The sequence below is a fragment of the Peromyscus maniculatus genome, chromosome 5 (genome assembly GCF_049852395.1).
Source record: "Peromyscus maniculatus bairdii isolate BWxNUB_F1_BW_parent chromosome 5, HU_Pman_BW_mat_3.1, whole genome shotgun sequence".
Lineage (NCBI taxonomy): Eukaryota > Metazoa > Chordata > Mammalia > Rodentia > Cricetidae > Peromyscus > Peromyscus maniculatus.
The window spans coordinates 44,816,865-44,838,113 of NC_134856.1; the positions used below are offsets into that span (position 1 = coordinate 44,816,865).

Here is a 21,249-nt window from a genome sequence, read left to right on the forward strand (position 1 = left end):
TGGTTGGGTTTTGTTTTTTTCTGAGAAAACTTAGACTAACTAAAGGAACATGTACTGCTACCCCTGTTTTCAGGCACACTGAGAACATTTTAGCCATTGATGTTCACACGTGGCATCAGCCCATGCAGGATAGGTTTCTGTATTTATATATTAAAATACAAAAAAACAAAAAAAACTCACAAAATGTTTTAAAATGTTCAAAGCTCGGGAGAAAAGCTTTTCTTCATCAGTCAAGGTGTTTTGATATGGTATTAAAATAATGTCTAATAAAAGATGCACCGTGTGATCTTATTTTAATGAAGTGTTGTTACACAGTCAGGAAGTGGAGGGCAAAGGCCAGTTCCCTCTGTCCGCCTCCCCAGCCCAGCGCTCCTTTAGTACCTGTAGTGGCTCGGCCACGCCTGGGCAGAGGCTAGGCAATGGTGGCTCAGGTGTGTCTTTCAAGTTTATGAATTCTTAAGCATCATGGAGTAATTGTCAGTCTGCTGTCATTGCTGGTTGTGATGGAATGTTTCTGGGAAGATATTCGGGGGCAAAGATCTTGCGGTCGTCAGGTGCTGCAAGGATGTGGGCACCTCCAGGTCCCAGCCCAGCCCGTCTCTCACACAGCCTGTGTCTGCTCCCCGTCCTGCATTCTGCTTGCCTGATGCTCCATCACAGCTCAGTGCTGACTCATGGGCCTGCTTCACTGAGGCCCAGAAAGAGGCCCTGGTTTGGAGCTGTGCCAACTCACAGTCCCTGAACCAGAACCAGGCACTTGGTCTCATAAAAGTTGGCAAATTGCAGGCTGGGCAGGAAACTCAGGGCAGGGGGCGGCAGTGCATGCCTGCCCCATCTCCTAGCCAGGCTCCAGGAGTTGCATTTCAGAGCCTCCTGCCAAGCCAGCTAAGGAAAGCTCTGGAGGGAGATGGCTACATATCTCTGCCATGACCGTTTCCAGGCCTGCCCCTTGTACTGCTGCCTTGGGGCCCAGTCCCAACAGGCCCTCAAGTTTGGACTGTGCTACCATACTTGCTCTGAGGTCACCTTTCCTCAGATGCTTCCTGAAGCAACTACTCTGTGCACGGACATTTGTTGGAGGCCAGTGGACACGTGTGAGCCGAGGCAGGCAGGCGAGCTGAGAGAACTGAGTGCTTTAGAGCCCGAGTGTTGAGACCTCGGGACCTGAACTGGGAGCGCTGTTAATACCAGGAACTGGAATGTCTGTACTGGGGCACTTATTTCCTGGGAGACGGTGAGGAAACAACTCCATCCGACCTTGACTCCTTGCATGTGAAGTGGGGACAGTCATGCAGCTCTGTCGAGTGAGGGTCAGGGGTCTGCCCCCAAAGGCCTGGCACACGCACAGCAGGCTTCCCTGTCGCTTTGTCACTGCAAAGGGCACTGTTCTATTCCCAGCACCTCCAGCTTCTGCCTGGCAACTGTGTCTCCCTGTTCTATATATAATCCTACCAGCAGAGCTGGCGGGCCGGGCCCAGCCCCGAAAGACATCTCCTTGCCTGACCCCTGGGCCTGGAGACAGGCTTTGTGTGCCCACCTTGGCTGTGTGAGCCCGGCCGCTTTGGCAGCGCTGTGGCTGAGTCCGGCGGTTGAGTTGGTTGGGCCAACGCTGGGCCCCACACCGGGTGCTATTCTCGGCTCTCCAGGCGGTGCTCATCTCATCCCCAGTGACTTCCGCCCCCGCCCGGCACACCAAAGCCCTCTGTCGGCTGTCATGTCCTCCGAATTTGGACCCAGATTGCCGGTGCCTGGTGTGAGGGTGGAATAGGCTTGTCTGGGCTTCCCAGGTGGCACTTGGGTCTGTCACCTGCCATCCAGACAGCTCTCTAGAATCCTATGTTGCTCCTGCTCTGCCTTTCTGAGAGGGAAGAAGATCTAGAAGAGCCAAGGGATGGGTTCTTCCCCTTTGCGCTCAGAGCTCAGAAAGTCTGAGTGCTCCAGGAGCCCCTTTTGAAAACCCCATCTACTAGCCATTTAATAGTATTGAAGCTCATAGGAGAATGTCCTTCTTAGGAGATAGATGCTGAATTACATAGTGGAGTGATTTCAGGAAATGTATACTCTAACCCCATGTGGTTCCCCCCAAAATACACAAAGCAAATAAGGCAAAAATGTCCATTGTTGAATCCTCAACGACTGATATTTCAGTGACTAGTGTACTTGTTCTTTCAACTTTTCTGTATGTTTCGAAGTTTCTTTAATAAAAGAAATTGTGGGGAAATGGCTGTTTATTGAGTTCGTACTAGTCGCCTGTTACTGGAGGGTGTGTGGGAGCCCTGCCAGCAGAACTCAATTGGAGGGATTGTGGGAGGGGCAAGCATTTGTCTGGGGGAGAGTTCACTAAAACTCTTTCCCTGGTTGATTGAGTGATGTTTGGGTTTTTACATCCTGAAGTGGTTTGGGAGAGAACCATGAGACAGACATCACAGAGAAGGGGTCCTCAGAACTGAATTTGGACCGACAAAGTACCCGTGGCGGCCTCTGCCCTGGAGCATGGTGGGAGAAGTGGTTAGGAGCCAGGGGTACAAGAGGCTGCTGCTTCCTCTGCCCGTGGTGGCTCCTTCCCGTTTTCTTTGTTTTGTTTTTGTTTTTTTCAACCCAAAAACCTCTAAGTAGGGGAGATGGTGCTCTACAGTTGGCTGGGGCCCACAAGGGGTAAAAAGGTCTAGAAACTGGCCACCTGGCCCTGGAAGGTGGGTGGCCCAAGGCTGGGAACTGCAGGTACCAGTACAAGAGACTGCAGCTGTCCCTAAAATGCTGCTTTGGATTTGTGGTGTCACGCGCCCTCTTGTGGACTTTTGGGGAACAACTGCCACATACCTCCAGACAAGCACTCTGGCCAGGGAATCTCAAAACTGTCAGGCCCCAAAGTGGGTAAGACCCTGACTTTGAAGGTAAGAGTTAGTGGATACTGCATTATACCATGGAGAGGGGTGGTACACAGGGTTATCTCATCTCCATTTCTAATGGCCTACGTAGCAGCAGCTTGAAGAGAGTGTTCCAGCCCAATCCTGATGGGGAAGCTGTCATAAGTGACCTCCACCACAGGTGGGTCTTCTGCCTCAAGTATGCAAAAGCAGAGAGGTTGGGCCTGGCTTTCTTCCAAAGCCTGAACTCCATCCACCTCCGTCCATAGCTGCAAATAGAGTTCATATTCATGGGTGATGGGGCACAAGGAGAAGGCCTAACGATGTGGAATGGAAGGCTCCTTCCCAATGCAGAAAAGGGTTGTGCCTGTCCCTGTGTATAGGATGAATCGCAATGATGCTGGACACCAGCAGGAGAGGCCTCCACAGAGGGATCTGATCTTAGTCTTGGAGTAGACCCACACCATCTCTGCCAGCCAGGAAGAAACTCCACTGGGAAATACCCTGGGTTTTCTACTGGAGCAAAAAGCTAAGGACATCAAGGAAAGTCTCTCTCTCTCTCTGTAAGTCCATCTTCTTCACCCTCACCTTGAGCCCCAGCGACAGAGAGATACCTGGTAGGCAGAGATAGCATCAATCATTCTGTCTTGCAAAGTCAGTGGCAGGAAGGGAAGGTCCAGGACAGGGGCTCTGCATTCTGGGGACTGGGGGCCAAGTGTTTGAAGTTCCTCATAGCACTTTGCCTGGGTTCATGAGACCTCGGGGATCCAGTGTGTCTTTGAGCTGCCGCATAGTCTCCACACCCACGGAGCCCACTTCTTCTTGCAGCAGCCGCCGCTTGCCCATCCCGATGCCATGCTCTCCGGTGCATGTCCCGTGGAGAGCCAGGGCACGCCTAGGAGGTCAATTGAAGGAATTCCTCAGCGGCTCATCTCTGCCTCTGCCCTCCCCAACCCCCACCTTTCCCTGGCTCAGTCCTTACCTGCCCAGGTTTTCTGCAAAGGCCTTGACCTTTCTCTGCTCTTCCACATCATCTGGGTTGACCAGCATGATGCAGTGGAAATTACCATCACCCACATGCCCAACAATGGCTCCTGGGAACCCAGAGAACAAAGCTGATCATCTCTGGCCTCCTTGCTCAGGCCATGGCCAATCCCAATGCCTCCCAGACAGCAAATACATAGAACAGAACCTGTGAGTTGTGAGGCCTTAATCTCCTCCTTGGCCTCTACCAGGATCTCTGGCAACCGGGAGATTGGCACACACACGTCCGTAGAATAAGCCTGAATCAGAAGGCAAGCTTGTGTGGTTCTCCCTATCACCCATTACCTACCCAAAGGTAAGGGATCACTGTGGCTCAGGCTTAGGACCACCAGTCAGGGGATCTTGATGCCATAGAATGAAACATCTGTCCTCTAGCCCACTAGCCTTGGTGTGTTCATTAGCCCAGGTCTCCACTACTCCCCTAGATCCAAGCCTGGACCACATGCAGGTTCCTAGTACCCCACACTACTGAGCTGCATAATCTGCCCAGAGCCCAGCCTTCCCTTCTGGGTAGACTGCTGCCTTCCTTTCCATTTTCCTCCCAGGAGGCCTTTCCTTCATGTTTAAAATTCCTCAGCGTTCAACACTGCACCTGGAGCTAGCTCACATGAAGAATTCCCAGGTTTTGGACCTAGAATTGTTCTCCCTCTAGACTGGTCGGGAGTGCAGGGTTCAAGTGCGAGGAGCGGGGGTCTATAGTCCTGGTCTTCACGCCCACTCAGCCAGCCCTTGGTGAGCCTCAGCCTCCTCCATGCAGTCAAGTAGTGGGGTGAGGAAAGGCATTATGTATGGGCTGAACTGCAGATCCCACCTCCCCCCGAGCCCCCAGCTCACCTTCCGTCCAGGAGACAGCGCCAAGGCTGCGTACCAAGCATTGTGCCTCGCCGCCCACAGCTCGCTGCGCTTCTCAGCTTCCTTGGCCCAGGAGAAGTGAGAGCCCCCATTATCCTGAGTGATTGCCTCTGTAGTAGGAGCAGAAAGGCTGGTCCTTAGTCCTGTACCAGCACAGCCCAAGCCCTACTGCACTACCCTCCCGCTCCCCCCGACCCCCGACCCCCCAGCACACCTGTGCGCTGCAGCTGTTCGGCTAATGCCTGCTGGGAGCCATGGAACTCCAGGAAAAGGGTGGGTGCCACAGGGCAGTCCAGTTTGCTGTACCTGTTGCAGGCATCCATCATGACGTCATCCAGGAACTCTGGGACCAGGGAGAGGGCTGGTTAGGTGACGCCTTGGCGTTCTGTGCGGGCCTTTTCTGTAGAACCCACCCCCTACTGACCCAGTCGCTGCTAGCTCACCAATGCGGGCCACAGGCACTGCAGACTGGAGGATCTGAACTGTGCTGTCCACTGCAGCTTGAACACTGGGAAATGCACAGGTGGCTGCCACTGTGGCCTCAGGTGCAGGGTGCAGGCGCAGGGTGGCGGATGTAATAATGCCCAGAGTCCCCTCGGAACCCACAAAGAGTCCTGTGAGATTGTAGCCAGCCGAACTCTTCCTGGGCGCAGGGACACATAAGGTAGGTGAGTGCCCAAGACATGTGGGTGATTTCTGTCTAGAAGCCTAAAGCTAGAAGACGGGCGTGATCTCCCACAGCCCATCGTTATCAGTGTTTGGGATTTAATGGTCCAGGTAGGCCTTGCACAGGGGAGTCACTCACTGGGCCTCCAGACAGAGTTCCAGGGCCTTCGCGAGTATCCCTCACCCATCCAGGAGGCCCTGCGGCAAGGTCAGGCAGTGCTCACCTATAATGGCGACCGCGGCCTGCAGTATGAAGCAGCCTGCCGTCGGGGAGCACCACCTCCAGGTTGATGACGTTGTGGCGCATGGTCCCATAGCGCACAGCATTGGTGCCCGAGGCGCCAGTGGCCGCCATGCCACACAGAGAAGCATCGGCACCTGGGTCTAAAGGATAAAGTGCTGGAGAGGGCAACTCGGGGAAACTTTCCCTGTGGGAAAGATGTGGTCCTCTGAAATCCCCCAAACAGCCCTCCAAAGCCCTCCGGACCCTGAGGTTAGTCCCAGGCCTACCAACAGGAAACCAAAGGCCACTGTCTCGCAGGTGGGTATTGAGGGCTTTTCGGGTGACGCCAGGCTCCACCACCACAGAGAAATCTTCTGTATTCAGCTCCATGATTCGGTCCATATGGGTCAGGTTGATGCACACGCCACCCTGGTAGCAGGGATGCCGAGAAAGCTGCCCAACCTAGGTCTCTCTAGGTCAGGAGCAGCCCCTGGAACCCCATTCTGTGGCTGAGGCCCCTGGCAGTCATACCAGAGCTCTAGGATGACAGGTGGAGATAGCCATAAATGTGCTTTGTGTAATGGGACTAGACCCAGGACACCCCACTTATACCTGCACAGCACAGACTCCCCCTTCAACACCAGTGCCGGTGCCAAATGGGATGATGGGAACACCTTGGTTGTAGCACAGGGCTGCCAGTCGGCTGACCTGGTCCACATTCTGAGGCCACACCACAGCATCAGGAGGTTGACACCTGGAAGCAGGCAAGCCTCAGAAGTTTGGAAAGGTGTGGCATCCCCTCGCCCTCTCATTTCCAGGAACCTGGAGTTTTCCAAGGACCTGAGGACAGGGCCTCAGCAGATCGGGACAGAGACCATCTAAGGAGAATGCCACCGCATTCCAAACAGGTGGCAAGAGACAAGGACAGCCCAGGACCCTGGTCGCAGCAGCAGCAGCTCCTGATACCTGTGCATCGACTCATCATGCCCGTGATGCTCTCTGACGGCGGGAGCAGTGGACACATGGGGGCTCCCTACAACTGCCTTCAGAGACTCCACAAAGTCCTGGCTGAGTCCACCCTGCAGGGAAGAAACGGTACAAGGGTCATAGGAACGATAACGGGAGCCACAGCCCTGCCCTGTGGCAGGAGGCAAGAATGGGAGCTAGTCGGAGTGCAAAATGATGTCACAGAGCCTCGAGAACTTCACACCAGGCTCCCCGCCCTCCAGGACCCTGTCCACACATAGACATATACCTGTGACCCCCTGGAGCAGTAGCCCCTCCAGGGAGACAGCCTCTGGGTTGCCGCCCGAAGGAGCGTGGCCATAGTCAGACCGCAGCTAAGGTGAGAGTACTAGGAAGGGGAGGAGGCAGTGCCAGCCAGCCTCTCGCTGAGCCCAATGGCCGCACGGGGTGGAGCCTGCTTAATTAAGGTGGAGCTAGCTTAAGGTGGCCCATGCAGATCTGGAAAAAAAACAACAAAGAAACCCAGGACAGCAGCCGCTTTGGTGCCTTAAAAGTCCACCACTTCCTCTAGCCCTTCAAAAGCAAACTCTTTGTGTGGAGGCTTTAAAAGTCCCGCTGACTCCTCGGACTTCTCCATCCACACTTCCAACCTCCTCTTTGACCTCTAGGCTCTCTCTAGTTTCCCTTTTCATTCCAGAGCTCCGGCCGGGCTCATGACCTTGGCACATATACTGTACCCTGAGGAATAATGTGCCTGTGTCTGAAACAGGTATCACAAACAGGGATCAAGGTCCGAAGGCATTCAGTTAATATCAGACAACTGAGGATATGAGCCATTTCTCCATGTCTCTTGGCCTTGGTTACTTTAGAAGGGCTGGCATGGTGATTTTGTTTTTTGTTTGGTTTTGTTTTTCGAGACAGGGTTTCTCTGTCCTGGATCTCGCTCTGTAGACCAGGTGATTCCATTTTTTTGTAGGCTTTGACAGGGTGTCTTGCTACAAAGTCCAGGCTGGCCTTAAAGTCACAATCTTCCAGCCTCAGGCTCCCAAGTGCTAGGGTTAGGTTACAGGCAAGCACTTACATGTCCAATGTGACTTCAATTTTGACATTTCTCCCATCTCTGAACAGTGTTTCCCTGAAGACATCACCGATTTTCTGATGGTTTGATCTCAACACAAGGATGAGATCTGTTCTGTTTGGTCTGACCGGATCCATGTTTTGGGCAAAGGGAGCAAGGTGTTGTGGTGATTTGAATGAGCCCCATAGGCTCATGTATTTAAATTCTTCATCCCCAGTTGGTGGAACTGCTTGAGAAGGATTAGAAGGTGTGGCCTTTTTTGAGGAGGTGAGTCACACATTCCCAGTTAGTTCTCTCTACGTCTCCTTGCCTCGTGCTTGTGGATGAGATGTAAGCTCTCTGCTGCTGCACCAGTGACAAGGCTGCTGCCTGGCAACTGCCACACTCCCTGCCATTATGGTCATGGTCTTAGCCTCAGAACTATAAACCCCCAATAAACTCGTTCTTCTATGAATTGCCTGGTTGTGGCATCTCATCACAGCAATAGAAAAGTAACTAAGACAGATGCCAAGGAGTTAATGCCAATAAAAGCCTTGATGATCAATTTCAAACAACTGATGGGTATGGAAGAAGTGCCTCTTAGGTCAGGCATGCCTGGAACCCACCCTGTGGTTTGTCCTGTGGTAAGATCTTGGGATTTCAAAAATTGAGCTCAGGTGAAATTTGGTGGCTTGTACCTTTAATCCCAGCACTTAGGAAGCAGAGGCAGGAGGGTCTCTGTGAGTTCAAGGCCAGTCTGGTCTACATAGTGAGTTCCTGGACAGTCAGGTCTATGGAGAGAGAGAGAGAGAGAGAGAGAGAGAGAGAGAGAGAGAGAGAGAGAGAGAGAGAGAGAGAGAAGAGTTTCAGGCAAGCCAGGGTTACATAATGAGATCATGTCTTAAAAAAAGAGGTGGTGGGTGATGAGGGTGTGGGGAAATACCGGTTTTTAAAAAAATGCAGTCAACAAGAGCTGAAAATTAAGTGCTTATTTAAATATGTACTCCATAGGTGACCAGTGTCTGATGCTTTTTTTAATTGTTAAGAAGCACTGCTCGGAGTACACAGTAGCAGTGAACATCTTAGCTTAAAGAGGATAGCCAGGAGAGCTGGGGAATGGCTCAGCTTGATGCTGGCACCAAGCCTAGCAACCTGGGTTCCATCCCCAGGACCCACAGGGCGGAAGAAGAGGATGGACTCCCCCAAGCTGTCCTCTGACCTCCATAAGCATGCTATAGCACATACACATGCACGAGCATGCATGGGTGTGCACATGCACGCGATCTCTCTCTCTCTCTCTCTCTCTCTCTCTCAAGATTTTTTCTTTGCCTCAGTTCCCAGAATTAACATTTGAAAGTACCAGGATTTCATTTAGTTAACATCCCAGCTAGACCTAACATGTAAAAAGTTCTGTATGAGCCGGGCGGTGGTGGCGCATGCCTTTAATCCCAGCACTCGGGAGGCAGAGGCAGGCGGATCTCTGTGAGTTCGAGGCCAGCCTGGTCTACAAAGCGAGATCCAGGACAGGTTCCAAAGCTACACAGAGAAACCCTGTCTCGAAAAACCAAAAAAAAAAAAAAAAAAAGTTCTGTATGGCCGCTTGTTTCCAGTCTCAAATTCTCCAATTGACTAGAAAGTTTCCTGTGTTTTAACTAATCTTTTTTTCAAAGGAATAGAGGGAAAAATATAGACAGGGCAACAGCCACTAATACTGACATGATCCAAAAATGGTCTCCCAAATACAATCATACAAACATACAGTTTAAATTAGGCACAATGAGAATAATAATTTTAGCACACAAACTTGAAGACAGAAATGCAAAAATGAGGGACTGGAGAGCTGGCTCAGCAGTGAAGGACCCCGGTTTATTTCCCAGCACCCACATAACGGGTCACAATCAGCTTCAATTCCAGTTCCAGGGGACACAGCGCCCTCTTCTGGCCTCCACAGGCACCAGCATGCTCGTGGTGCACAACCATACATGCAAGCAAAAAAATTCATACACAGAAAATAAAAATAAATCTTTTTTTTTTTTTTAAAGAAATGCGCCCAGCGGTGGTGGCGCATGCCTTTAATCCCAGCACTTCGGGGGTGGAGGCAGGTGGATCTCTATGAGTTCGAGGCCAGCCTGGTCTACAGAGTGAGTTCCAGCACAGCCAGGACTACACAGAGAAACTCTGTCTGGAAAAAAAAAAAAAGAAAAGGAAAGAAGGAAAGGAAGGAAGGAAGGAAGGAAGGAAGGAAGGAAGGAAGGAAGGAAGGAAGGAAGGAAGGAAGGAAGGAAGGAAGGAAGGAAGGAAGGAAAAGAAAGAAAGAAAAAAGAAAGAAAGAAAGAAAGAAAGAAAGAAAGAAAGAAAGAAAGAAAGAAAGAAAGAAAGAAAGAAAGAAAGAAAGAAAAAGGAAGGAAGGAAAGAAGGAAGGAAGGAAGGAAGGAAGGAAGGAAGGAAGGAAGGAAGGAAGGAAGGAAGGAAGGAAGGAAGAAAAAAGAAAAGGAAATGCAAGATGAAGTGTCAGGAGGTTTAAAACTCAGTGATTTTCAGTAAGTCTAGAAACAGATTAAGTTTTGACTCACATACCTTAAAACCATCATGAGGGAGCAGAGCATGGTGGCACACCTTTGATACCAGCACTCCAGAGGCAGAGGCAGGCAGATGTTTGAGTTCAAGACCAGCCTGGTCTACAAAGTGGGTTTCAGGACAGCCAGGGCTACACAGAGAAACCTGGTCTCGAGAAAAACAAAAACGAACATCATGAGCATGCAAAAAGCTGATAAAAATTCCCCCGGGGGCACCAAGACAGTAGAAAACAACCTTCCGTATGGTTACACAAGTCACAGTGAAGAGCTCCCTAACACCCTCATTACTCCGTCTCAAGTGGTTGAACAGAACCCCAATTAACTCAATAGAGCCCCCCCCCCAAATTTCCAAATGGACAAGGCCTGTCATACAATGGTACAATCTCCCAAATGGTTCAACAGAACTCAAACAGTCCAGGGTTCCACAAGACAAAGCTAGTCACCAAATAGCAGTTACCAAAATGGTTCAAAATGAACCTAACTAGTTCAAAAGAGTCCCAAACCAAAAGGAAGTCAAAGCCTGGGGTGCACTGACGGGGAAGAAATTCACTAAGGGTCAATTTTTTTTTAATCCAAAACAAGTCCAAATACTCATGTCTCTGCTTTATCCAATAGAAGTAAAAAGCAGCTGAGCAGTGGTGGCACACACCTTTAATCCCGGCACTCTCGAGGCAGAGGCAGGCGGATCTCTGCGAGTTCAAGGCCAGCCTGGGCTACAGAGCTTGGCCAGGACAGCCAGTGCTACATAGAGAAATCCTGTCTTGAAAAAACAAAAACAAACAAACAAACAAAATAGAAATAAAAAGCAACTAATGCCCCCTGAAATGGGAAGATAAGGAAAAGTCCCTGGAATAAAGTGACTCCAGCAGCTGTGTGGTAGCCTTTGATCTTTCTTATTTATCTGAGGTTAATTTGTTATAAGTGGCCAACACACACACACACACACACACACACACACACACACACACACACACACACAAAGTCTATCTTCCTGGTTATGTGACTTGGAGTTGTCAGGGCCAGCACCTGAACTCTGGCATCGCCTAGCCACCCATTCCCAAGTGGCCACTTAAGCAAACAAATGATACTGAAAAAGCAGAGTGAGATTTATGAAATGTGACCACATTAGGAAGAGGAACCAGGAGGCCCAATGACTCACCCACTACCAGAACATCTTTGGGGTCCTAACATGAAGTTTAAGTTTAAGTAGAGGGTAAGAGGTATAAATAAGCTAATCATTCCTAGTTGAGGTATGGTCCCACCATCACCATTGTCTCAGTTCCAGTCTCTCCTCAAGGGGCTCTGACAAATTGTCGGTGTTGTATGACAAGCTGGGAGACAAGCTCTTCCTCTGGTTGGCACCAAAACCCCAGCCTTTTGCTCTATTCAGCTTGAGGTCCATTGTCTCAATAGCCTGGTAGCCTAAGGGAAGAACACAGTATCTGTTTATAATATCTTCATTCCTGTAAGGATGGTTACACAAATACGTCACTTTTAAATAATTATTTCAGTCGTATGATCCCTAAAGGCTCCTGTTCACCTCATAATGCAAAGTTCATTTAGCCCATCTTTAAAGTTCCCAAAGTCTTAACAGTTCCAAAATTGTTCAAAAGCCCCAACATCTTCTCTGAAGTCATGGCAATCTCTTGCTGTGAATCCATGTAAAATAAAACAAGCTACATACTTCCAATAAATAATGGCATGGAATAAACATTTCCAGTCCAGAATGAAAGGATGCAATGATAGCAAGGAAATGTTTGCTAAAGCAAGATCACAACCCAGCAGGACAAACACCAAACCTTGCAATTCCATATGTGGCATCTGGGACTCAAGACGGAACCATCTGGACTCTTAACAGCCTTGGACAGCTCTGCCCATCTAGCTCTACTGCCTGAAGTACATCTTCCCTCTGTCTTGGACAGGCTCCACTCCTGAGCCTGAAGATTTTCTCAACAGCCATCCCAAGGTCCTGGCATCTCCAACACCCAGGGGCCTCCACTGCAGTGTTAGGCTTCACTGTTCGACCTTTACGGTGGTCTTTCAGGGCCTCCCTACGGAGCATCTGACTCCACCACACAGTGAATGGCTTGGGCAGCTTTCTGGAACTTTGACACAAGCCTCTATGACCCCGTTATTCTTGCATCTTTCTATCTTCAAAACCAGTACCATACAGAAGACACGGCCAAGTTCTGTTTCCAGCTTGAGAGGTATCTTGTCCCCTGGGAACACAGTTGTGTCAGGGTGGGCAGGGATAGAAGTGACCACAAGGGAATTTGGTTAACTTCCTTCCTTCCTTCCTTCCTTCCTTCCTTCCTTCCTTCCTTCCTTCCTTCCTTCCTTCCTTTCTTTTTTCTGTTTTTTTTTTTTTTTCAAGACAGGGTTTCTCTGTGTAGTTTTGGTGCCTGTTCTGGATCTTGCTCTGAAGACCAGGCTGGCCTCAAACTCACAGAGATCTGCCTGCCTCTGCCTCCCGAGTGCTGGGATTAAAGGCGTGTGCCACCACCGTCCAGCCTCTACTTTTCTTATAGAACACATTCTGTCTGTGTGTGTGTGTGTGTTCACATGTGTATGTGTGTGTACATTCATGCATTTGTGTGGGTACATTTACATCTGTATGTGCAGTCAAGTGTGTATGTATGTGTCTTAGTCACTGTTCTATTTCTGTGAAGAGACACCCAGACAATTGTAAGAGAAAGTAGTTAATTGGGGACTTGCTTACAGTTTCAGAGGTTTAGTCCATTATAGAAATGGCAAGAAGCGTGTTGGCATGCAGGCAGATGCTGGAGCAGTAGCTGAGAACTACATCGAGAGAGAGAGAGAGAGAGAGAGAGAGAGAGAGAGAGAGAGAGAGAGAGAGAGAGAGAGAGAGACTCACTCTGGGCTTGGCTTGGGCTTTTGAAACCTCAAAGCTCACCCCTGGTGACACACTTCCTCCAACAAGGCCAAATCTCCTAATCCTTCTAATCCTATCAAAGAATTCCACTGCCTGGTGACTAAGCCTTCAAATATATGAGCCTGTGGGAGCCATTTTTATTCAAACCACCACAGTGAGCATTCATGTGTTTGCGTTCATGTGTGTAAGTGTGGGCGTGTACTTGCTCTAGCAAGCATATGGTGGAGGTCAGAGGACATTCTCCGATGTCGGTCCTCAGCTCCCACCTGGTTGAGGCAGTCTGTCTGTATACCAGGCTGGCTAGCCCAGAAGTTTTGGGGGTTCTTGTTTCTCCACCCCCCACTTCACTGTGGGAACACTGGGATCACAGACATGCCCAACAGTGTCCAGGACTACATGGGTTCTGGGGTGCAAACTCACCTCCTCATGCTTACACAGTAAGAACCTTTGACCCATTGAGCCCTCTCCCTAACCGGGAATGCCGCCGTTCTGACTTAAGAATGGCTGGTGAGGAAACAATGCCTAGTCTGGGGTTTGGGTGGTTTGTTTTTAAAAACTAAATGAAGGGAACTGTTACTTCTAGGAAAACAGCCCATGATATCTGTTGCTCAGTGATAAAATGAGCTTTCATGTTAGACAGAATTTGGGCAAAACCCTGTCCTCTTTCCCCATGCTTAACCAGTGTTGATGAGAAAACTGGAGGAATTAATATGGTGTTTGGTACTGTGTGATAAAATATATCAGCATAGCTGGGTGGTGGTGGCACATGCCTTTAATCCCAGCACTCGGGAGGCAGAGGCAGGTGGATCTCTGTGAATTCGAGACCAGCCTAGTCTACAGAGGGAGTTCCAGGATAGCTGGGACTACACAGAGAAACCCTGTCTTGAAAAACAAACAAACAAAAAAAAAAGCCAACGCAAAGAAGTATGTGATTTGATGAGTCATTTTTCAAAAGATCAAGCTATGATGGTACAAATTCACAACCGGATAAAAGACTCAGTCAAAATGCAAGACCAAAGACTTTAAATAGATATTTAATTTTAAAAACATTTTATTAGTGAATATTTAGAATTTTTTTTTTATTTGACATGTATGAGTGCTTTGTCTTCATGTATGTCTGGGCACCATGTGCATGCAATGCCCAAATATGCCAGGAGAGGGTGTCAGATTCTCTGGAACGAGAGTTACAGAAAATTGTTAGCCACCATGTAGAAGCTGGGACCTGAACTCAAGTCTTCTGGATCCTCTGTAAAATCAGTAAGTGCTCTTAACTGTTAAGCCATCTCTCTAGCCCCAAAAGATTTCATTTTAATCATTTCTATGTCTGTGTGTCTGTGTGTCTGTGCACATGAACGCAGATACCCATGGATGTCAGAAGTGGGCATCAAATATTCTGGAGCTGGAGTTACAGGGCAGTGGTGAGCCATCCAACATTAGTGCTAGATTCTCTGTAGGAGCAGCACATGAACTTAACTGATGAGCAATCTATCTATTCCAAGACGAAGGAATTTAAGTACAACAAAAAAGTTCATTACTGTGATGCTGTTTTTGTTTGGTTGTTTTGTTTTTGAGGCAAGGTCTCACTATGTAGCTCTGGATGGCTGGGAACTCACAGAGATCTGCCTACCTCTGCCTTCTCAGTACTGAGGTTAAAGGTGTGCCCCACCACACCTGGGGCTAGGATAGTGTTTAGAGAGGTGATCAAGAGGATGGCACTTGAGCAATAGAAATTAAATTTTTGCCACTATCCCATGAACAACGCACAGTATTGCTGATGCCTTGGGACATTGGCTCCACTTTCATCTGTCACTGTTCTTACAATGAAAATGTCTGCGCATGCATTTCCCCATCACTATTTCCTCTAAGCACATTACAAAGTAGCAGAGGGGTGGATGCTTGGATTTAAGTGCCATATTGCAGCACACTGAGGAGGAGACCAAGCGACCGATAGTGTCCAGTGGAGGTTAACTGACTAGAGAGCCCTGAGAGCCTAACGGGAAGGAGATGAAACTCAAGTCACATTTCAGGCAGTGGATGGAGTTCAGTTGGTAGTGTGCTCACACAGCCCTGTGTTCTACCCCCGGCACCACAGGAAACACGTATGATGGTTTTTAATTCCAGCATTCAGGAGGTGGAGGCAGGAGACTCAGATGCCCAAGGGTAGGTTTTCTTGGCTACATAGTGAGTACCCTACTCTGGGTACCAAGTTCAAGGCCTGTCTTCAATATTTGAGAGAGAATGAGGGAGAGAAAGGGAGGGGGGAGAAAGAAAGGAAAGGAAAAGGAAATGAAAGGAACAGGAAAAGCTCCTTGTCCTAAGGACTGCCATTTGGACTTCAAACTCCATTTTACCTGTAGGATGAAACAAAGTTCAGTTTCCCAAACCCTAGGGGATCTTTCCAGCGGCTGACCAACCTCCTTTTTTTTTTTTTTTTTTTTTTTTAGATTTTCTTTTTCAATTTTATTTTTTTCTTTCATTTTTCTTTATTAAGAAATTTTCTATTCACTCCACATACTATCCACAGATTCCCCCCTCCTCCTTCCTCCCACTCCCAGCCCTCTTTCCCAAGCCACCCCGCATCCCCACATCCCCCAAATCGAGGTCTCCCCTGGGGAGTCAGCAGAGCCCAGCACACTGAGCCTAGGCAGGTCCAAGCCCCTTCCCACTGCACCAAGGCTGTGCAAGGTGTCACACCACAGGGCACTGGGTTTCAGAAGCCTGCCCATAGACCAGGGACAGATCCCAATCCCCCTGCTTGGGTGCCCCCCAAACAGTTCGAGCCAAACAACTGTCTTCCCTATCCAGAGGGCCTAGTCCAGTCCCATTATTTATTATGCATATAGTTTATTATGCATATAGTATTCTGCCTGCATGTATGCCTGCAGGCCAGAAGAGGGCGCCAGATCTCATTACAGATGGTTGAGAGCCACCATGTGGTTGCTGGGAATTGAACTCAGGACCTCTGGATGAGCAGTCAGTGCTCTTAACCTCTGAGCCATCTCTCCAGCCCCCAAACTTGCTCCTTAAGCAATGGAAATGGTCTGTTATGCCCCTTAGTTCTCTAAGACATTATGGTTCTCCCTAACAACAGAACAAACAACTCCGATGAACTGGACTGAAAAGTTTACAGGAACACACAAGGAAAAACCCTCATCTTTGACACCTATGGGTGAAAAATATAACTGTAACTTGATACAGGTGTGTTTATGGTCTTGGGGCTTATAAACCCACTTCTGCCCCAGCTGGGGGCTGTCAGGAAAAGCAAGGCTCCTGAGTCCTTGTCCTTCAGCCCTGGTCAGTCAGAGACTTTGTTTATGTGGTGATTTATTAAAGTTTTTTGAACCCATAAGTGTTGTCTCTCTCCTTCCTCGTGGCTCACAACAGACCAGATATAACAAAAGGAAAAAAAGAGAGAATTGTATTTCAGCAAAAATATGTACTGTGTTTTCAAAACCTTCCTCTGTACTCCCTTATTCCTAAGGGAGAAAGTAATAGAAAATAGAGCTTTGAATTTTGCAAGTTCTTTAGAAACAGCTCGCACACTGAGTGGTGTTACCATAAATTAAGAGAGAGAGTGTGTTCAATCTTCTTTTTGTATCTTCTATTTGGTCTCAAATTATGCACAGTTTTTACAAGAATAGGGACACATTCTATTTTTGTGTAGATGTATGTGTGTGGTGCTGGGAATCAAGCTACCAAATGTCTTCACAAGCTACCAAATGTTCTACTATTGAACTACATCTCCAGCCTAAATAGGACCACACTTGACAGACTGTCATATAATTCCTGCCTTTTTTCCCTTTCATTTCTCATGAATTAGACACCTCCACCATGTGATCAATTCACATCATTTGCAGTACCTCTTTCAATTCTATTTGTGTGTAACTACAATTTATTTGATTCACATATTCAAAGATCTAGATTGTTTCCAATTTTTGAAAATATGATGCATATTCTTTTTTAGACAGTTTTATGATGTGTATGTGTGTGTGCGCTCGTGCGCGCGCCGCGCACTCACAAATGTGCCCCAGTGCGCATGAGGTCAGAGGACAACTTGTGGGAGTTGGTTCTCTTCTTCCACCTTGTGGAGGACCATTGTCCAGATCGGCCTTGACTTCTACTTCTGAGCACTGGGACTACCTCTGTCCCTCTCCTCCCCAACTCCACGCTTCAGAAACAGTTTTGTGTATACTTTACACAGAGTTAAAATTATATCGTCATTTACAAATTTTAAGGGTTGTTTTTGTTTCTTGAAACAGGGTTTTTCTGTTGTGGAACTCTCTGTAGACCAGCCGCTGCCTCCTGAGTACTGGGATTAAAGCGTGTGCCACCACTGCCCTGAAATTTTTAAGATTTTATGTGTATGAATGCTTTGCCTATGTGTATGTATGTGCACCATATACATGCAGTGTTCATAGAGGTGGTCAGTACTGAAAGTCATTAGGCATGGTACAGTTCACCTGTAATCCCATTAAGTAGGAAGCTGAAACAGGAAGATCGTAAAGTTTGAAGCCAGCCTAGACTTGGTGACAAGACCGTCTCAAACCAACATGGGCTTATTTGTGCCAGTCCTTCCAAAAATAACTGTTAAGGGCGAGAGGTTGAGGAAAATGGTGGTGGTGGTTGTGTTTTGTTTGTGGGTTGTGTGTGTGTGTGTGTGTGTGTGTGTGTGTGTGTGTGTGTGTGTGTGTTGGTGGTGGTGGTGGAGGTGGTGGTGGTGGCGGTGGTGGTGGGAAGTTGGTTGTTCTAAAACTGGGTCTCACTGTGTAGCCCTAGCTGGCCTGTAACTCTCTGTCCTAGAACTCCCAAGGATCTGCCTGCTTCTACCTCCGGGACTTGCTAGGATTAAAGGCTGCGCTACCACGCCCAGAAAGACCTGTGTTTCTTACATGGTTGAGATTCAGGTTGATATTTGCTTTAATGTACGTGTTTTGTAGCTGAAAAAGAGTTCACCGGTTACTCGTGAAATTTCTAAAACCCAGGTTTTTTAATAGCGTACAAGGAGGAAAGAGGCTGCACTCTGAGAGCAGAACACAGTCCACCCTTCGGTTAATTTGGAAAGCGTTTCCCACCCTAAAAACTTCCCAGAGTCCCTAGCAGCGTGGCTCGGGGGCGTATGGGAATTGTAGTCCTGAGACCCGCGTCACCGCTCCGAGGACTCTGGGTACGGCCGCCCGCTCTACAGCCTGCGCGCTTGCGCGGACGCACCGGCGGTCGCCCTTCCCCCACCTGCAGTCGCGAGTGGGTGACAGGGCCCCCTTCTCCACGCGCTTCGCGACCCGGAACCCTGAGTGGAGGCTAAACCTCTCCAGGTATGTCTGCAAGGCCCGAGAGGAGGGTCGTGTCCGCGCCAGGGTGGGCGCCTCGCGGGCCGTGACGACCCCCTCGGGGCCGTAGGTTCGGGCCTCCAGCCCTTCGGAGAGTTGGTCCCGGTGGGCTGCTCCTGGCGAACGCGTGCGGGGCCCCCCGCAGGAGGACGGGCGGCTCCGAGCTCCAGCCTGCCTTTGTCAGGAGACGCTCCTCGGCCGGGCACCGCGGGGCGGCCTCCCCCGCGCGGGCACGAGTCCGGAAGCCCGGCGGGCGCACTCGTGACCCTCCACGAGGGTGTGGGGGCGGGCCCCACTCGGCTGGCCACGCCCCCGCTGCCGCCCCGCGGGCTCCAGGAGCCTGCTTGCCTTCCCCAGGATGCCTGGTGTTTCCAGCTCTATGGTCACGGAATAATCGCGTTTACCCCTTATTTCCGGCTTGAGCCTCAGTGTGAACAGAATTTTTTTTTTTTTCCTTCTAAGATTGGCTTTTCTGGGTAGCTCAGGTTAACCTGGAGCTTGCCATGTAGCCCAGGTTGGCCTCAAACTCGAGATCTGTACAAGCCCGGCTTCACCTCTATTTTCTTGATTAGAGTTATGCTTTTGACTTATTTTTTTTAAAGTTTTCACACAGGTATCAGCGATGTATCAACCATACTCCCCCATATCTCCCAGTTGCATTTGTTTAACTCTCCCACCTGGTCCCACCCTTTTATTTGTATACACAATTTATGCATCTCTATAAAAATCTAGGAACCACTAGTCAGAAAAAAACATGATATTTGTCTGAGAGTAATTTGTTTAATATGATTATATCCAGTTGCATCCGTTTTCGTGCAGATGACATAACTTCGTTCTTCTTTATGGTTGAACAAAAATTCCATTGTGGGGATCGTGAGAGACTCCGTGGGTAAAAGCACCGCCCGCCGGTGCTGGACATCTGCGTTTGAGCCCAGGAACCCATTAGTAGGAGAGAACTGAGAGTTGTTCTCTGACCTCCACATGCACGTGTGTGCACGAACATGCACGCACACTCACATGAAAACGTGAAAGAGTTCCATTATGTATGTATGTCATGTTTTCTTTATCCGTTCCTCTGTTGTTGGACACCTACGTTGGTTCATAACAGCTATTTGTGAATAATGCTGCAAAAAAACCAATAATGTGCAAATGTGATATGGGGATTTTTTAGGTAAAAACCTAGTCGTGGTATAGCTGAGTCATATGGAAGATCTATCGTTTGTTTCTGGAGAAACCGCTTTTCTTTTTTTGTTTTTTCAGACAGGGTTTCTCCATGTAGTTTTGGTGCCTGTCCTAGATCTCACTGTGTAGCCCAGGCTGCCCTTGAACTCAGAGATTCACTTGGCTCTGCCTCCTAAGTGCTAGGATTAAAAGCGTGGACCAGCTGGGCGGTGGTGGCGCATGCCTTTAATCCCAGCACTCGGGAGGCAGAGGCAGAGGCAGGGGGATCTCTGTGAGTTCGAGGCCAGCCTGGTCTACAGAGCCAGTTCCAGGAAAGGCGCAAAGCTACACAGAGAAACCCTGTCTCGAAAAACCAAAAAAAAAAAAAAAAAAAAAAAGCGTGGGCCACCGCCGCCCGGCTGGAGAACTCTTTACTGACTTCCATAGTGGCTGAACTAGTCCATTCCCATTGGCAGTGTACAGGTTCCATTTGTCCACATTCTCTCCAGCATTTCCTGGTTGAAATGTAGTTCTGACTTGTGAATCTATCATGGCTGGTGGGGTTGAACACTTTTTCATTGGCCATTTGTATTTTATCTATCTATCTATCTATCTATCTATCTATCTATCTATCTATTTTTTTGTTGTTGTTCTATCTGCACGTACAACTTTATGCCAGAAGGGGACATCAGATCTCATTATAGATGGTTGTGAGCCACCTTGAGGTTGCTGGAATAGAACTCATGACCTCTGGAAGAGCAGCCAGTGGTCTTAACCTCTGAAGCCCCGTATTTTATCTTTTAAGAACCACTTGTGAGCCGGGCGGTGGTGGCACATGCCTTTAATCCCAGCACTCGGGAGGCAGAGGCAGGCGGATCTCTGAGTTCGAGGCCAGCCTGGTCTATAAATCGAGTTCCACGGGGAAAAAAAAATAAAATAAAGAGCCACTTGTGTTGACCAGATTTGTGGGAGGTGGAGATCTTGTCTCAAACACTGGTCTGTCATGACAGTATTTTCAGTATTTTATCTGGTTCAGCTGTCCAGGGTGCCCTCTTGGTGGTTTTCTGTGCCAAGTATTTCCTTTGCTGGCGCAAGAGTTGTCTTTTTAATGATACTTACAAGTGAGTGATAGCTGCGTTTGAGGTAGCATCCACGCGAATAACAAGGTAATGCCAATTCCTTTGTTTCGTAGGGAGCCTTTGGCCACTCGTAACCCTTTCTTCCAAATGGACGCATGAGCACGACCCACACGTAGAGTCAGTTTAAATATTTACTTGCTCAAGTTGTAGAAGTCCAATTAAAGCAGGAAGGATAGGAGTGTGCTCAACGAACCGTGAGCTCTGCGCTTGCAGCGGCACTTCCTGTGGCATGGGCTTCCAAGCTCTGCCTTCCAGATTCTGATTTTTCTGTTACAAGGAGAAGGGCAGCATAATTTAAGGTTTGGCAGGTTTGGGTGTTTTTGTTTTGTTTTGTTTTGTGTTTGTTGGTTTGGTTTGGTTTGGTTTTTTTTTTTCCTTTTTTTTTGGTCTTTTTTTTAACAGAGCTGAGGACCGAACCCAGCGCTCTACCACTGAGCTAAATCCCCAACCCCTGGTTTGGTTTTTTTGAGACAGGGTT

At 48.7% G+C, this 21,249-nt stretch overlaps 2 protein-coding genes across 4 annotated transcripts in view; one reads left to right on the top strand and one right to left on the bottom strand.

Moving 5' to 3' along the window:
* Positions 1 to 276: 276 nt before the first annotated feature.
* Ldhd (lactate dehydrogenase D) lies at positions 277 to 7,064 on the bottom strand. The gene is made up of 11 exons (XM_006974087.4): positions 6,908 to 7,064; positions 6,619 to 6,731; positions 6,265 to 6,406; positions 5,940 to 6,081; positions 5,654 to 5,813; positions 5,207 to 5,406; positions 4,978 to 5,106; positions 4,746 to 4,873; positions 4,060 to 4,150; positions 3,850 to 3,961; positions 277 to 3,762 (listed from the first exon to the last, which is right to left on the bottom strand). The coding sequence occupies exons 1-11, from the start codon at positions 6,977 to 6,979 to the stop codon at positions 3,597 to 3,599; spliced, it is 1,455 nt and encodes a 484-aa protein (XP_006974149.1). The 5' UTR covers positions 6,980 to 7,064; the 3' UTR covers positions 277 to 3,596.
* An 11,239-nt stretch (positions 7,065 to 18,303) lies between these two features.
* Positions 18,304 to 21,249, top strand: part of Zfp1 (ZFP1 zinc finger protein) — a 28,813-nt gene continuing 25,867 nt past the window's right edge. The window contains exon 1 of one of the 3 annotated variants that reach the window (XM_076572174.1): positions 18,304 to 18,456. The gene's annotated coding sequence lies outside the window, so the exon portion shown is untranslated. Of the gene's footprint in view, positions 18,457 to 20,534; positions 21,071 to 21,249 lie in introns of those variants that run through there. The other 2 variants (XM_006974084.4, XM_076572173.1) reach the window with 2 other exon arrangements.

Bases quoted from the DNA above. Each gene is read 5' to 3' on its own strand.
- Ldhd (XM_006974087.4), bottom strand. From the start codon at position 6,979: ATGGCCACGCTCCTTCGGGCGGCAACCCAGAGGCTGTCTCCCTGGAGG. The intron at 6,407-6,618 runs GTATCAGGAGCT...GCCTGCTTCCAG, and splicing joins CATGATGAGTCGATGCACAG to GTGTCAACCTCCTGATGCTG. The intron at 5,814-5,939 runs GTAGGCCTGGGA...TTTATCCTTTAG, and splicing joins TGGCCTTTGGTTTCCTGTTG to ACCCAGGTGCCGATGCTTCT.